General features: G+C 41.7%; 2 protein-coding genes across 4 annotated transcripts; both read left to right on the top strand.

Moving 5' to 3' along the window:
* The first annotated feature begins 3,702 nt into the window (after positions 1-3,702).
* On the top strand, positions 3,703-9,387 carry LOC131448762 (5-hydroxytryptamine receptor 3A-like). 2 transcript variants are annotated; one of them, XM_058621497.1, is made up of 10 exons: positions 3,703-3,782; positions 4,771-4,937; positions 5,490-5,534; positions 5,651-5,760; positions 5,843-6,012; positions 6,095-6,255; positions 6,349-6,559; positions 6,998-7,168; positions 7,888-7,958; positions 8,510-9,387. In XM_058621497.1, exons 1-10 carry the CDS (start codon positions 3,746-3,748, stop codon positions 8,741-8,743), a joined length of 1,377 nt encoding a protein of 458 aa, XP_058477480.1. In that variant the 5' UTR covers positions 3,703-3,745; the 3' UTR covers positions 8,744-9,387. The 2 variants fall into 2 exon arrangements, with proteins under 2 accessions (XP_058477480.1, XP_058477479.1); XM_058621496.1 differs by having other exon boundaries at positions 6,095-6,559.
* Positions 9,388-9,818: 431 nt separating this feature from the next.
* On the top strand, positions 9,819-15,964 carry LOC131448724 (5-hydroxytryptamine receptor 3A-like). 2 transcript variants are annotated; one of them, XM_058621428.1, is made up of 10 exons: positions 9,819-9,906; positions 11,600-11,760; positions 11,837-11,881; positions 11,982-12,091; positions 12,578-12,747; positions 13,226-13,386; positions 13,935-14,145; positions 14,244-14,405; positions 14,601-14,671; positions 15,413-15,964. In XM_058621428.1, the coding sequence occupies exons 1-10, from the start codon at positions 9,867-9,869 to the stop codon at positions 15,626-15,628; spliced, it is 1,347 nt and encodes a 448-aa protein (XP_058477411.1). In that variant the 5' UTR covers positions 9,819-9,866; the 3' UTR covers positions 15,629-15,964. The 2 variants fall into 2 exon arrangements, with proteins under 2 accessions (XP_058477411.1, XP_058477410.1); XM_058621427.1 differs by having other exon boundaries at positions 14,601-14,677.
* Positions 15,965-16,922: the final 958 nt, after the last annotated feature.

The raw sequence follows: 16,922 nt of genomic DNA, 5'->3' as shown, positions 1-16,922 counted from the left end.
TCCAGCCTCATTCCTACTACCGAGCCGGCCCGCCTGATGAGTTTTTCCAGTCTGTGGAAGTCTGCCTTAGTTGTGCTCCCGCCCCAGCAAACCACGGCGTAGGAGAGAACACTGGCAACCACGGACTGGTAGAACATCCACAGGAGCTTTTTGCAGATGTTAAAGGATCGTAGCCTCCTCAGGAAGTACAACCTGCTCTGGGCCTTCTTGTACAGATGCCTTGTGTTGCTTGTCCAGTCCAGCTTGTTGTCCAGCCACAGCCCAAGATATTTGTAGGTCTGAACGACCTCCACCTCCTCTGCTCCTATTAGAACTGGTCTCGAACTGGGTCTGTCCCTCCTGAAGTCGATGACCAGTTCCTTGGTCTTAGAGGTGTTGAGCTGCAGGTTATTGATGTGGCACCAGACAACAAAGTTCCTCACCAGGCTCCTATATTCCTCTTCCTCTTCATTGTCTCTGATACACCCCATGATGGCCGTGTCGTCTGCGAACTTCTGGATGTGACACGTTTCCGAGTTGTAGCAGAAGTCTGCAGTGTACAGAGTGAAGAGGATGGGAGACAGCACAGTCCCCTGAGGAGCTCCGATGTTGCTGACCACCGTGTCAGACGTGATGTCCTTCAGCCTGACATACTGTGGTCTGTCTGTGAGGTAGCTGGAAATCCAAGCAACCAGGCAGGGGTCCACTCGCATTCTGGTGAGTTTTTCTTTTAGTACAAGGGGCTGGATGGTGTTGAAGGCACTCGAAAAGTCCAAAAAGAGGATCCTGACTGTGCCACTTCCCTTGTCCAGATGCGAGTGGGCTCGGTGTAGGAGGTAGAGAATGGCATCATCTACACTGACCTCTGCCCGATAGGCAAACTGTAGGGTGTCCTCAGCGTGCTGTACCTGAGGCCTGAGGAGGTTGAGGAAGAGCCGCTCCAGAGTCTTCATCAGATGTGAAGTAAGTGCCACCGGTCTGAAGTCATTCAGCTCGCTGGGCCGGTTCTTTTTTGGAACTGGAACGATGCATGATGTCTTCCAGAGGGTGGGCACTCTCCCGAGTTGTAGGCTCAGGTTGAAAACCCGTTGGAGTGGCTCCCCGAGTTCTGCAGCACAGGTTTTGAGGAGCCGTGGACACACCTGGTCTGGTCCTGCTGCTTTCCGGGGCCGGAGCTTCCTTAGTTCTCCCCTCACCTGATCAGCTGTGAAGCAGGGAGGTGGCTGAGAGGAGGGAAGGGGGGGGGGATGGCTGGTGTCAGAGAGAGGTGGGAGTGGGAGGGCAGGTTGGGGGGTGGCTGTGGTCGCAGGAGGGGAGGAGGAGGGGAAGGTTCCGCTGTGCCACCTGGGTGGGGATGTGCTGGGAGGGGGAGGGGAGCAGGCTTCAGTGAGGGCCGCAGTGAGGGTGGGAGGTGGGGTGGAGTGGCTGAATCTATTGAAGAAGGTATTCAGATTGTTTGCCCTCTCCACTCCTCCCCCCTCTGTCCTGGGTTTGGCTTTGTGGCCTGTGATGGTTTTGACACCTTCCCAGACCTCCCTCATGTTGTTATCCCTCAGTTTCTGCTCCACTTTCCTCCTGTAGGAATCCTTTGCCTCCCTCAGGCAGAGTTTCACCTCCCGCTGTGCTGCTTTCATCTCCTCTCTGTCATTAGTCCTGAAGGCCTTCTTCTTCTTGTTGAGGACGGCCTTGACTTCCTGTGTTACCCATGGTTTGTTATTAGGATAACACCGAACAGTCTTGGTGGGGGCGACCACGTCTGCACAGAAGTTGAGATAGTCTGTGAGACAGTGAGTCATCCCCTCAATGTCCTCAACATGCTCACCCAGCAACACATCCCAGTCCGTGATATCAAAACAGTCTCTCAGTGCCTCCTCAGCTTCAGGAGTCCATCTCCTGATGGAGCGAGTGGTGACAGCCTGCCTTTTGACCAGGGGGGTGTATTGGGGCTGTATGTACACCAGGTTGTGGTCTGACTTTCCCAGTGGGGGTAGGGCGGTGACTCTGTATGCTTCCTTAACGTTGGTATACAGTAAGTCAATCATCCTATTCTTCCTGGTCGGGCAGTTGACAACCTGGTGAAAAGCAGCCAGGGTAGAGTCCAGGGTGACATTATTAAAGTCTCCAGAAATAATTATGAAGGCTTCAGGATGTTGCCTCTGCAGCCGTGCTGTGACTTTAAGAATCTCATCACAAGCAGCGTCTGCTTTAGCCTGCGCCTTGACCTCCGGAGGAATGTAAACACACAGGGCGATCACGTGACTGAACTCCCTCGGCAGATAGTATGGCCGCAGGCTAACGGCAAGCAGCTCCAGATTCGGGTCACACAAAGCCGCCTTCACGGTGACATGGCCGGGGTTACACCATCGGTTGTTGACGTAAATGATGAGCCCCCCACCTCTGCATTTGCCGCATGCCTCCGCGTTCCTGTCGGCTCTCACCGCAGTAAATCCCCGCAGGTCCACGTTAGCATCCGGTATGCTGTCGGTTAGCCATGTCTCCGTCAGGATGAACAAGCTGCACTCCCGATAGATCCGCTGGTTCTCCAAAGCGGCCAGCTCGTCCATCTTATTCGGCAGCGAATTGACGTTCCCCATAATCACGGAGGGAAGCGATGGTTTGAAGCGCCTCCGGTTCTCCGCTAGCCTAGCCTTTAGCTTGGCACCAGCCTTACAGCCCCGGTAGCTCCTCCGCAGCTCCGCTGGGATGTTGTGCCTCAGTCCGTTTGTTGTCCTCCTGAGAGCCAGTAACTTCTCTCGAGAATAAGTGAGAGAGCTGGCTCCTGTGTGTGTTTTAAAGTTCAGTGTATCCATGGGATACATGTTAAATCCTTCACAAAGAAGTTTAAAGGTATTTAAAAGAGTAAAAAAGAGGTAAAAGTGTAGAAAAGAAGAAAGTGCTGCGGAGCGACTGGAAATGCTGCCGTCTCCTACAGCGCAATCACTACTACTCGTTAGCATCCGTACACCTGCATTTACCATAGGTTCCTTGTTCATGATGGAGTTTAAATCCTGTATCCGGCTCTGAAAACACATTGTTTATTGTGCTGCTGAAATAAACAATAAAAACTAACTTCCTCCTCTGTCATATGTAATTCACAAATGGTTAATGCATTGTTTTCCAATACTTTATCAGTTATAAATCATTTGTGAGCTTTTAAATTGTCAATTATCTAAAGAAACTCATATCCTCATGCCACTTTGACATTTTCATAAAAGCTCTAGAGACAGGTGTTGCAAATTATCATCATTATGACACTTGCATCGGACAGTTTCCAGTTCGCAGGTTGTCTAATAACGAATTAATATTAATACAAAAATGAAGCATTAGAAGCCATTGATTACAGCTCACAAACCATATGAAATGATGCCTTATTAGAAAGTCTGGCCAAAAAAAAAATCCACTCACCAACATTGATTTTGTGCAGCAACTGAGACAAAACACCACATGTGGTTTGAATTAATTCTCACTCACAGTCGAAGATATGAGTGGCTCCCAATGTTTCCCGCATTCGTGTCGCGAGTCTCACATTAATTAGATTTGGGGAAAAAAAAAAAGAAGAAATGTAGGACTGATCATTTTATCTGCTCAGCCCTCTTCCTGTGTGAGGAAGAGGTTTATTTAAAGGAAAATAATATTGCCTGACAGCACTGAGTGAACAGCGATGAACATTTGCCTGACACACACACACACACACACACACACACACACACCCACATGCACACACACCTCCCCCAGACTGTGGTTTGTTACTGGTCCTGAGCTCACGATGTTTGTTGGCTTTCTCTCTATGTTCCTCCTCACAGGTAAGTTTTGCAAGTTAAGTTTGTGACATTAATTATTAATGTGGCGACTGATGCTGAAAGTGGAAGCTGCTGTTTTGATTTCATTTTTTGCCACAGGAGATGCAGATGCTGAACAAATCAACGGAGAACTTATGTACCGAACTACAAAAGAAATAGATCATGTGTATTTTTTTACAGCTTAGTATCTGATTAAAGAGGAATAATATAGTTTAACAGTGTAGGGATGATTTGGGGGATGTATGTTCCCTGCGGTGATTTTATCAACATGCATTAGGTGATGGATCTCAAATGCTATTTTGGCTTTTTAGCCACCTAGGACTGTAAAAATAATTTTGTGGAGAGGTAAACGAGTTGGTTCTCTACAAGTCAGCGTCTGTCTTTGACCACGGGCGCTGGATATTACTGAAGACATTTGTGAGCTGGTGTTTACTTTGGATTGATTTAGGAAAAACTGATGAAGAAATTCAGTCCTTTTTTTTTTTGTTAATTACAGATGCCTCTGTGTGTCCAGGGACCAACATGAGGATGACTGAAACCTAAAACCGAAACATATCATTTTATTGTTTGTATTTTATCGTTTATGTATTTAAGAGAACCCCATATGGAGGAGAGTGGTCATTTACAGCAGAGGTTCTCAATATTATAGTACTGTAGGCTGGGCCAAACCACGCTGCAACAATATTTAGGAAGCTTACTCCATTGTGATCTGCAATTCTTTGTTCCTTATCTCCAGGGGATTTGGTTTTGAATAAATGTCTATTGATTTCCTTTGTGTCCCTGCTGTCCTCTGAAAGACTGGAGTGTCTCAACATGACTGTTTTATGGATAAAGCTGTTACAGTTAAACAGTAAATATTTACATATGATAGATTATGTGCTATGTGGCAATGTAGTCAAATGTGAAGTGAAATGAAAAAGGTGACAGGCAGTTGAAAAGCAGGCAGGCCCACAGAACTATTTCTCACGCTGCACGTGTCTTGATGTTTTAGCCGTAGATGTGGGGTCCTCTGAGAAAGTGTGTACTTATCAAGACGTTTTAAACCACCTGAACCTGACCAAAAACAATGAGCTGTACTACATGACCCGGCCCGTGAAAGACTACAAACAGCCCACCAAGGTCTCCCTGGATGTTCTGCTGTACGCCATTCTGGATGTGGTAAGTCAGTGGTTCTCAAACTGTGGTGGGCACGCTTCCTCTGGTGGTACTTCAGAAATACTGATCTACTGTATGTACAAAATGAAACAAATAATAACTCTATTAAATAATAATAATAATAATAATAACACCATATCTCTGTTATATCAGTGTCTGAATGTGTGAGGAAGAGGAGGAAGGTGAGAGAGCAAATTATCTTATTGAGAATAAATCTGCCTCCTGTGAAAAGTCTGTTACCGACTTACAGTAACACAATGACCACACCTGTATAGATAACTGCGCACAACACCGCCAGAGCTGGTGCCCCTCAGCAAAGAGGCAGGGGACCTCTCACCACAACTATCTGTGCTGTAAAACTAAAAGAGAATAGAATGACCTGATGCCTGGGAAATGCAAATTCCAATATCTCTGGTTCTGGTCTGCCATCACTGATTGCCTTGTTTTTCTTTTGTAAAAGAACTGTAATATTTTGTATTTTACAGGTCAATTTCATGAGAATATTGTGCATGATGATTCTGGTATGTTCACACGTATGCATTGGCTTGTTTACAGAGAGAGACTGACCAGACGTTTATTCCTTATGTTTGGGTTTTTATGGTGAGTTTTCTTCAGCAAAGACACAACTTGCATGTATCTCTCCTCCCCTCTTATCCTGATTATTCTCTGTCAGTTACTGACGACGTTTCCTGATTTTGGCTTTGTTTTCTCTGTAGTCCTGGGTAAATCAACACATCTCATGGACTCCTAGTGAATTTTGCGGTATTAATATGGTGTCCCTTCCTTCTGACGTTTTATGGAAGCCAGATCTCACCATTGAGGAGATGTAAGTACAGCCACGTGTTCAGGCAATATAATCTCCTCTATTCCTCTACATTAGCCAGGGTCTCTGTGTATTAATTATACAGGACGGAGAAGGACAAAGCTCCCCCCTGTCCTCTACTCACTATCCGCAGTAACGGTGAGGTCTATGTTCAGGATGACCAGGTGCTGGTCAGCACATGCAGGATGCACGTCTACAAATTCCCCTTTGACACTCAGAGCTGCACCCTCTCATTCAAATCTGTCATCCACACTGGTGAGTCAGAGTCACATGGACACACACAACACCACGCACACTGTCAGGTTCCTTTTATCTTCCTCTTCATCTCCCCCCTTAGTGCAGGAAATACAGCTTTTTTACAACGCCAGCTCCTCAGAGGCCACAGAGGAATCTCGTGAGGTGATGCGAACCCAGTACGAGTGGCTGTTCATCAACATGACTGTCGCCAACAAAACTGTCGACACGTTTGGCCTTAAACAGGATGTGATCATCTACACTGTAAGCATGATATATTTCCAGTTACTTCTGATGTCATGGCGGAACTTGGAGAATAAAAGCTCAACCGTCTCCATTAAAAACATGGTCTCACAGATAAACATGAAGAGGAGGCCCATCCTCTACATTGTGAACTTCTTGCTGCCTGTCCTGTTCTTCCTGTGCCTGGACTTGGCCTCCTTCCTGATCTCTGACAGCGGTGGCGAGAAGCTGAGCTACAAGGTCACAGTGCTGCTCGCTGTTACCGTGTTACAACTTATTCTGAATGACATCCTGCCTTCATCATCAAACAGGATTCCACTTATAGGTAAAGCTGATGGGAATGTCGTTGGTTTTACAGTCAGGGGGAACAGCTATTATGCATTTAAAGGAATACTTCACTGATTTGCATTTAGCTTTGTATGACTAGAATAGGGGTAGTATTTTTGAAAATATTGTGCTTCCCAACCTCAGTTTCCCCTGAGTTGAGAAATATCTTCATTCTTTTTATTGTCAAGTGCCCACCAGTGACTTATTGACTCAGGGGAAGCACAATTTTTCAAAAATACTGCCCCTATTCTAGTAATGCAAAGCTAAATGCAAATTGGTGAAGTATTCCTTTAAAATAGTGGATCGACACACTGATGCTGTATGTGCATAGAGTCAAACCTTCACTAATAGCCCAAAGGATACCAGAATTACAGCTCATATACTGACTCAGTGTTGAGTTACATATCTGCATTAATGAGCGACTGTCTCCCATCAGCTGTCTACTGCATTGGGGTTTTTGCTCTGATGATGCTCAGCCTCCTGGAGACGATTCTGGTGATGTATCTGATGGAGAAAGACAACGCCCCACAAGATGACCAAACAGACAAAGATCACAAGCAGAGTGAGGCCTGTGAGGACAAACGTGATAAAAACAACTGTGAAGGAGGTGAGATTCACTGTCATCATCACACAAATCTCCTCAAAACACTCTATCAGCAATAGGGTTGCAAAGGGGGTGGAAAATTCCCAGTAAATTTCCTGACACTGGAACTTTAGTTTGGGAATTTTGGAAATACTCCAAATTAGAAAATGTCCATGGGAATTAGTGAAAATTGTACATTTTGGATACTGTGTCATGTACATTTAAAAATATTTTTTTTTGTCATAAACAGACATGCATGCAAAATAATAAAATTTTGAGTCAAACTTTATCAGTGCTTTAATTCTGCATGTTCACATATGTCTTCAATAGTTACACAAATAGAGATTTTCCATCAATATTTGCTGTCGTGTGTAGGGGTGTGGCCTCTAATACACAGTGATTGAGGAATAGCATTGCTATTCAACTGTATTTGCATTAATTGTGATTGTTTCAGCCAAGATTATGCCACAATATATTATTTACCGGCTATAATTAGCTGATTAGCTGATTTGGTATAATGCAAGGATGCAAGGAAAGCACTTAAGTGAAGGAAAAATGCAGCAGAGGAAAGGAACTGGGATGCACCCGGAGTTTGCACAACAGGCAACTGGCCAGTTTGTGGAGAGACGTAATATAGAGGCTACCAATGAATGAGGGATGTCCAACCTTTAGATACTTTCTGATTAATATTAACAAGATACATTTTTGTGTTTTGTGTGTGTGTGTGTGTGTTCTTCTGGAAGACAGGGAATGGAGAAAGTGTTTGCGTGTCTGTGATACATCTGCTGATGAAACACCAACGGAACTGCTGAAGGTCGGTGTCACACTGTGCTTCATGTGTGCATGTAGGTTTTTATCTCCTCTCAGTCTCAGCATACTCTACATAGCCACAGATTAAAAGTGGATGAAAGTGGTTAAAAGCTGGTTTGCAGGATGATACCAATGTGGAAGCAGAACTATACTGAATAGCCACAAGTGGGCGAATCTACTGATTGCAAATAAATATTTGAATATAAGACAATGGGAAAATGAGCCTTCCTCTCTCTTAATTTATAATGCTTAGTTTTAAAAATTCCTACCTACATTATTGACAGTGAATGACTCTCTTGCTGATTTTCTTCTTGTTGTAGCTTTACTTCCTGTTTACTTTCGGTTCCTTTCCCTACGTCCCTCCGTTGTATAAATTGATCCCCTGAGGAGTTAATGGTCTCAATCCCTAGTTGCAGGTCTTCAATAGCACATGATGATCATTTTGTAATTTATGTTCTCAATTAAATAGACAGAAAAGTATACTCACCAGTAGTCGGTATCATCTGGAGGCTTCAGAATGGTTCACAGTCTTGATGCCACGTGTGCGTGTTTCAGGTCAGCAGCAGCCACATGATGGAGGAGTCCCGCACCATCCAAAAACTCTCCGATGACCTGAGGGAGACACTGAACACACTGACGCTGCTCCTCAACAGCAGGCAAGGAGAAAGAAAAACCGGCTACTGGACCAGGAAAACTAAAACAATCAACACAGTTTTCTTCATTTTCTATGTCTCAGCTTCCAGTCTGTTTCTGCTGTGTATGTTCTTCCACTGGAATGGAGCACATTAATCATAATAACGCATATGATTGCAATATAGTCCAATTTAGCTATAATAAAGGAAAACTTAATTATCATAGGAAACTCCACCCTAGAAACCCTGTGCACACTTGGATCCATCATTTTAGTTGGTGTATGGTGTCCGATGTATCTGGCAATTTGTATGAACCAGTAAAACTAGTTTTGCATCTCAAAATACTGATTTAATATGTTTTTAGTTGGTAAATAAATCTAAATTTTATCAAGATAGTTGACAAATAGTCACTTTATGGTAGGACTGATATCATTAGTAAAGATTTACTCCTTACTCTAAAGAAGAAGTTCTCACAGTTAGTAGTTACTTAGGTGGCATTGAGGGTTCACACAGCGTGTTACAATACATAAAGAAGAAACTAAAGCATATGAAACAAAAAAAGGGGGTGCCAGAGTGAGCACATGTGTCATATATGCTCTCCGAGGTTGCATATAGGCATGCTGTCCTTGATGTTCTTGTTCTTCAGTGATTATAAAACATTTGTTCACATTCAATATTAGTCTCTCACCGGATGAGAAAAAAACAAGGACAACTAAATGTGAACATTTGTGAGTGGTTATTCTGTAGATTATGTCTTCTGTCCACAGTATACATTCTATACTAAAGGTTGATATCTTTAATTCTGGCAGTGTCGTCACAGTTGCTGTACTATTCCTAATAAAATGTGGACGTGTTTCTGACACTCTCGTGTGTTTTAATGGGGAGAACACAACACTTTCTTTAACTCCTTCATAAACACAATTGAACATGTTTCAACTGTACTGTACACTACAATTCACATGTATTTTATTCAGTACACCCCACAGGGTTTCATTTTTAAATGTTTTTGTAAGCACAAAATACAATCATACACCCCACAAAGCTGTAATCTCATTTTAGAGGAGCCAGTGTTTAAATTCATGAATCTTTAATAGTTTTTTCAGCAGCTCATGTTGTTAAGACCCACTGCCTTTAGACGGATGCAATCAAAAAAGGGGGTGGGTCATTCAGTTTCTGCTCATCCTCTTTGTAGTGTGGGTTAATATTTATAGACAGCACAGTGAGGACAGGGGTGAACATTTTCACATCTCACAGACTAGTTTTTTCTTCGTCCTAAACTCATGATGTTTGTCAGCTTGTTTTTCCTCTTCCTCCTCACGGGTAAGTTTTCTTGCAGCATGTAATCCACAGAGCTCAATGTGAACAGTATTCATTGTTACTATTGAATAAGGGGAGATTTAACAAGAGTACATGTGCACACTTGTTTGGTCATTTTCAATGCTTCCAGTTGTCGGTGCCACTAATTTCCCTGCACATGAAGGCTAGATATACAGTAGGACTTGTACTTGTATTTTTTTATTGTTTGTATACATTCAGATGCTATAGAAACAAGGAACAACTTGTATTATTTAGGTTTTTTTTATACCATTTTAAGGGAGGAGTTGAATTCCACTGCAGGATCACTTTGGAGGATGTAGTTTGTGATGCCGTTGAACTGTGCTGCGCTGACATGGCAGGTGTTTCTTCACCGAGTCTGATTGTTAGAGACAATAATGTGTTAAATCAAGGAGTATGAGAGCTTCTGCTGACTTTAACAAGTCATATGTGAGCGGTGTTTTCTGACTCGTGTCTTTCAACATGGTGGTTAACAGCATAGCCGATAGGGTCCAAATGGAAAGCCTACTTAGACTAAGTGGACTGTAAAGTGGTCAGTTGTCATGTCCTAATGCATAAACCCTGTCAACCTTACTACTGCTATCCTAATTAATGATACCTAACTATTTTATGAGCTGGATTTATCTCTGGTAGTTAGCCGTTTAATTGGACTTGATTGACCGAAGTTGTATATCTTGTGAATATATGCACTATCCTTGGAATGATTTCACCCAAAGCCGCAAAAAGCAAGGAGACACAGGAAGCAGTCAGAGGACGACCACAATCTTTGAATGTCTCAGACTGGTGAAATCCTTTAATGTTGTTTTCAGACTGGTCCACACGATACATTAGACTGATGTGCCACTCATGAAGGGACACAAGTGCCACCATGAGTTTCCTCTTGCTTTTCTTGTAACTGCACCAAACATGTCCAAAAAGCTCTAGACAAAGAACATTTAACATTGACAGAGTGCGCTGAAAGTTTCCATGACAGGAGTGTATTAGCCTGAGCATAAAGTTTACAACATTGGGGATAAATAGCTCTGTCATCATTCAACAGCCTAAATATTGTATTTCCCTTCATATTATTAGAGGCGTGTCACACAAATTAAAAGCAGGTAAAACTCATTTCCTGTCCTCTCCACTGTGACTATCATTACATTACTCTTGGGGGTTGTATCTGGCATACCGTGAGCACACCTTTTAGTATTTGCTGCAGCTTTCTTTCTTTCTTTCTTTCTTTCTTGCTGACATAATGGCTCAGTGATTAGAGCAGGTCATTGACTAATTGGAGGGTTGTGAACAGGATGCAAAAGTGCTTTTAAAATGTAACTCTGTTGATCTCTGTGGGGAATCCTTACTTGAACTCGGAACAGTAGTCAGCCACTGAGCGGCTCCAGAGTGAGTGTCAGTGCACTGAAAGGAACATTACCTCAAACGTAAACATTTCTGTATTAATTATGTGTGTGTGGAGGAGTGAAAATCCCTTAAGTGCTCATCAATCAATATGTAAGTGCAATGCAGGTTAACAAGATGAGATATTAAGTAAAGTTCATGTGGACCAATTCATGAACCAACAATGTCCTGAGCAGACATAGTGTATAATTAAATCAATTAGACTTGAGTTTCTGATATTAAGGGCAATTTATTTTCGTATTTAAAGCTGAGAGAGAGTTGTGCTGTCTCGTTTTCACTGCAGACAGGGCATCCTCAAAGGAGAACTGCAGCTACCAAGATGTTTTGAATCACTTAGATTTGAACTACAACAATAAATTGTTCTACATGACCCGGCCTGTTATTAACTACACAACAGTCACAGAGGTGAACTTGGATTTGCTGCTCTATGCCATTCTAGAGATGGTAAGTGTTTGTTTGCAGTACAGTTATCATTGTTGTTTGTTTATTTTGTTTTCATGCTGTATCTCTTTGCTTATAGAAAGAGAAGGAACAGCTATTCGTGCCTTATGTTTGGATCACCATGGTGAGTTCTCTCTTCCTGAATTAATACTTTTCCTCATCTGACTCAGTTTAAAAATACCTTTAACTTTAATACCTGGTTCTCTCCACGTTTTCCTCTACAGTGGTGGAATAATGATTACATACGTTGGAATCCTGATCAGTTTTGTGGTATTTCCTCTTTATCTGTGCCAACTGAAATCATGTGGAAGCCAGATCTGACCATTGAGGAGACGTACGTTTTGAAGAATATGAACATGGTTATGCATCTCACACTCAAATATCCTCATGTTACTGTTGAGAAGGATGTGTAAAGTGAACAGCAAACCAGCACACTTTGAACATTTCTTTACATGCATGATTTCCTGTTTAAAACCAAACCATCACTTGGAAATGAAACAAATGGCAGAAAATCAAATATGCTTTATGTATTGTTTCAATGAAATACCCCTGGCACATATTTGGACAATGTATTTGTAGTATAGTAACAGTGTTTATTTTGTTTTACTTCTTCCTTGTGTGTACTGTCACGTCTTTCCTTTTGCCTAGATCCTTAGTGCATTTATTCTCTGTGCTACAAAGTGTCTTCAATTTGGTTGATTTTGCTCAGTTTTGCCCTGCTCTTTTGTTGTCTGCCTCTATTTTTGTAAGTGACAATTTCATTTTTCAAATGAATACGCACATATCAGTGGAATAGCTGTATATGTGTGTTCTCTTCCAGGATAGAGAAAGACAGTGCCCCACCTAGTCCATACATCACCATTACAAGTAAAGGGAATGTTGAACTCACAAACGACCAGGTCTTGGTCAGCACCTGCAGGATGCAGGTTTACAAATTCCCTTTTGACACTCAGAGCTGCAACCTCACTTTCAAGTCTTTCATACACTCCGGTGAGCCTTTAACCTGTTTAATATGCACACTATATGGACAAAGGTTTTCAGACGCCTGACCATTACACCAACACATACGGGACTTTAATATGGAGTTGATCCCAAAGGTGCTCGATGGGGTTGAGGTCAGGGCCAGTCAATTTCTTCCACACCAAACTTGTCAGACTTTATAGTTGTTGCTTTGTGCACTGAAGCATAATATTGTTGCAATAGAAAATTACCTTCCTTAAACTGTTGCTACAAAGTTGGAAACATAGATTTGTCCAAAATGGCTTGGTATGCTGAAGCATTAAGATTGTACTTTATTGGAGATAAGGGGCCTAGAGCCCAAAACCTGATTGAAACACCTGAATTCAATACTTAACAGGTGTGGCCAAATGCTTTTGTCCATATAGTGTATGTGTCCCTATGTCTGCTTGAATTTGAATGAGCAAACAACATCACATTTCCATCAATATACATCTTTCTATGTCAATAGATGAGGAAATCAAGCTTGTCTACTATGGCAACTCTTCAGCAGCCACAGAGGAGTCTCGTGAGTTGATGCGGACCCAGTCCGAGTGGCTGTTCATCAACATAACCGTCACCAGCCAAACTATCCAATATTACAGCTTTAACCAAACCTTGGTCATTTACACTGTAAGTGAGTCTGGATACAGACACACAGATGTGGAGTTGTGTATTGTGGTGTCAAAATCATTATTGCATTTAATCCTGAAATACAGTATACATTTCAGAGGAATGAATGAATTATATTGCATTATATCCTTGGCCCTTCCATTGTAAGTCAAGCCATAGTGGTTAAAATCTAACCCTTTGAAAATGGGACGCCCCTTCATGTCATCCTGTAAGCAGATGCAACATGTTTTTGATGGAGATTCAACATGCCATCCAAGAAAAAGCTGTTGCCAGGTGTTGTATTGCTATCATGGATTATGGACACTGTTGGGATTGAATTTTGGAGAGAATAGAGATCAGAACAGTAAATCATTAAACCTTTACTAAGACCAAAAAAAACAAGTAGTGATTATAGCACTAATGATTAAAGTGATAGATTAATCAAAGAATGCATCAGGTATTACCTCAGATTGTACCCTCTCCAGCATCACACACAGACTCTTTAAATAAATCTGTTTGGTGCTAAATTACAGTCTCTGTCCATCTGTGAATTGTTCACTATTTAACAGATCAACATGAAGAGAAGGTCGGCACTCTACATTGTCAACTTCCTTCTTCCAATTGTGTTCTTCCTGTGTCTGGACTTGGCCTCCTTCCTGATCTCAGACAGCGGCGGTGAGAAGCTGAGCTTCAAGATCACGGTGCTGCTCGCTGTTACTGTGATGCAGCTCATTCTCAATGATATTCTGCCTTCCTCTTCAAACAGGATTCCACTAATAGGTAAGTTTAGAGTCCGATACTCAACATCAGTAATGACATCATGTCCTGACTCTGTTAAGTTGCTTATCAGCATTAATGAAGCTGCCTTTTCCCATCAGCCACCTACTGCATTGGGATTTTTGCACTGATGATGCTCAGCCTCCTGGAGAGTGTTTTTGTGATGTATCTGACGGAGAAAGACAACGCACCACAGGACAATGAGACAGATGCAGACCTGAGGCTAAGTGAGGACAAACGAGACAAAACCAGACCCGAAAGAGGTAAAAAATAGGGAAGAATGAATGATAAAGCCAGACATTATACTGTTTAAACAATATGGAAATTAACCTTGTGTTTGTTTGTTTGTTAATGTTATCTTCACCTTTAGGTACTTTATGAGTTCTCTGAAGCAAACTCAGATAAAATGGTTAATTGTGTTATATTGCACATATGTAAACCATGTTTTCTCTTTTCAGAGGTGAATAAACTGTCTCATTCTACATCTGGCTGTGATGTGTCTCCTATTAAGACGCCATCTGAAAAGGAGGTTAGAGTTAAGTTGCACATAATTGTTCAACACATAACATGGTAGTATTAAAGTATTAGTGACATCTATTGGTGAGAGTGCAGATTGTAACAAAAGGAGGATTCCTCCTCTCAGCACATCAGGGAACTATGGTTGCCCTCACATACCAGAGAGGATGTCATTGTGTTGTAAGCCTCCTCTTCAAAATGCAAAACTCACTCTCTGGCTGGGTGATCCATTTTTAGTTGCCCTCCTAAATGTTACACACTAGACCTTTGAAAGTTCAAACAGGGTGGTGACAAAAGATTTTTCTGGTGAATCCTCATTGTCTGGATGATGTGGATTAACTGTGGGATTAGTTTGTAGTGACAGATAGTTTTAATTCTAAACAAATGTCTCAGTATTGACCTATGAGAACAACTGTATGGGGGAGGCAGACTTGTGAAAGACATGAAAGCTTGCCATTCGCCGTGACCCACTTTCTAAAATAAAGCCTGGTTTAAGAAAAGTTTAACTTTGTATTGGTTTCAATGCATCCAGTGCAAGACATGAGGTTCTTCCAAAGTATATAGTTTCTCCCACCACTGCATGCTTGTCGGGGTTGTGTCTTATCCATTTTTTGTATTAGGTCAATGTTTGAAATAATTAACCTGTGTGGAAAAATTAATGTAGGTTAAGTGGTGCAACAATCAGAGTTTGAAATGAAGCAGATGCCTTTGCATAATCCAATCACTGACCAAAGTTTATCAAACTACTTTTCAGGATGGCAATATCCAACTGATGAGGGTATCTCTGGCCAATGATGAGCTGAGCCAGCTGATAAAAACTCTTACTTTACACCTTTGCAGCACGAAGGAGGAAGCAAAACCTGGCTACTGGACCAGAGTGGCGAAAAGAATCAACAAAGTCTTTTTGCTTTTCTATTTCTCAGTTGCAAGTCTGTTTTTAATCTATATGTTTTTCAAATGGGTTCAGTAGTGCTAAATAATAATAGTAACAATTATATGTTTGTGCTTCTGGTTTAGTTTTGCTGCATTGAGAAACAACATGTAATCACCTGTAAAGTTAGCATGTAGGCTAGTATTTTAAAGGAATACTTCAACGATTTACATTTTGCTTTGTATTACTAGAACAGGGGTAGTATATTTGAAAAATTGTGTTTCCCAACCTCCGTTTCCCCTGAGTTGAGAAATATATTCACTCTTTTCTTTGTTATGTGCCCACTTGTGGTTAGTGTAACTGTTAGCAAAGATGGCAGAGGTTCCGCCCCCCTACGAGTGGGTCTAAAAAGTGTGGAATGTGTGTCACCAGTGGGCACCTAACAAAAAAAGAATGAATATATTTCTTGACTCAGGGGAACTGAGGTTGGGAAAAAATACTACCCCCATTCTAGAATACAAAGCTAAATGCAAATTGGTAAAGTATTCCTTTAACTAAACATACATCTATTGTTTCACATTATGGTTCATATGCGTGTCTTCATGGCTGCTAATGTTGCTAAAGTGATGGCAATGTGATGTCCACCATTGTTGCATGCATTTAATTGGGCTGTGTAGGGTTTGAGCTACACCTTGAACCTGATTGTGTCTGTGCTGGAATATTTGCAGAATGTGATGTGACTGGCTGATGCTGATGAAGCTTTTTTCTATATAACATGTTAATGTTGTTTTATTATAACGTAACTACATTTGTAATACTTCCATATGTTAAAAATGACAGCTTTCACAAATAGAACGCTCTGCAGAGGAGGCCTTAAAGGCCATAACTGTTTTTAGCATTGAGATCACAGGTGTTGTACTGCTCCTAATTGTTTTAGGTGTTTCTAATATTCTCATGTATTTTAACAGGATGAAAAAATACAAGTGGAAACACTCCCATTTACCTCCCAAATAAAGAACTTGAACATATTTCCAATGTTGTATATTATGATCCCATTAGTTGTGCTTTTTTTTTTTTTCAAATGAACAGAAGCTCTGCAAAATCTCACCACATACTTCCTCACAACTGCATTAGTATACCTTAGGGGTACAAATACAATACTGTATAATTTGTTCTGAGGCATTTAAACGTTTTGCCATCACACAGTACGATCATTTATCCAGCAGCAGTTGTTTGTCTGTTTGTAAAGAGGTTAACTGACCGCACAAAGCCCTGATCTCGACATCACAGAGTCAGTTTGTGAACTCATGAAGAAACATTTTTATTAGTTGAATAGAAGCTTGTGTGGTTGAGACATACTGCCTTTTAGACGGATGCTGTAAAAACCCCAAAA

Source organism: Solea solea, chromosome 21 (genome assembly GCF_958295425.1).
Source record: "Solea solea chromosome 21, fSolSol10.1, whole genome shotgun sequence".
NCBI lineage: Eukaryota > Metazoa > Chordata > Actinopteri > Pleuronectiformes > Soleidae > Solea > Solea solea.
Note: the sequence above shows the minus strand (reverse complement) of the source record. Positions and strands in the feature narration are given on the sequence as shown.

Coding starts and splice junctions, on each gene's coding strand:
- LOC131448724 (XM_058621427.1), top strand. CDS start 9,867: ATGATGTTTGTCAGCTTGTTTTTCCTCTTCCTCCTCACGG. Junction 14,406..14,600: donor CAAAACCAGACCCGAAAGAG/GTAAAAAATAGG, acceptor TTCTCTTTTCAG/AGGTGAATAAACTGTCTCAT. Junction 14,678..15,412: donor CATCTGAAAAGGAGGTTAGA/GTTAAGTTGCAC, acceptor ACTACTTTTCAG/GATGGCAATATCCAACTGAT.
- LOC131448762 (XM_058621496.1), top strand. CDS start 3,746: ATGTTTGTTGGCTTTCTCTCTATGTTCCTCCTCACAG. Junction 3,783..4,770: donor CTCTATGTTCCTCCTCACAG/GTAAGTTTTGCA, acceptor TTGATGTTTTAG/CCGTAGATGTGGGGTCCTCT. Junction 5,535..5,650: donor CTTATGTTTGGGTTTTTATG/GTGAGTTTTCTT, acceptor TTTTCTCTGTAG/TCCTGGGTAAATCAACACAT.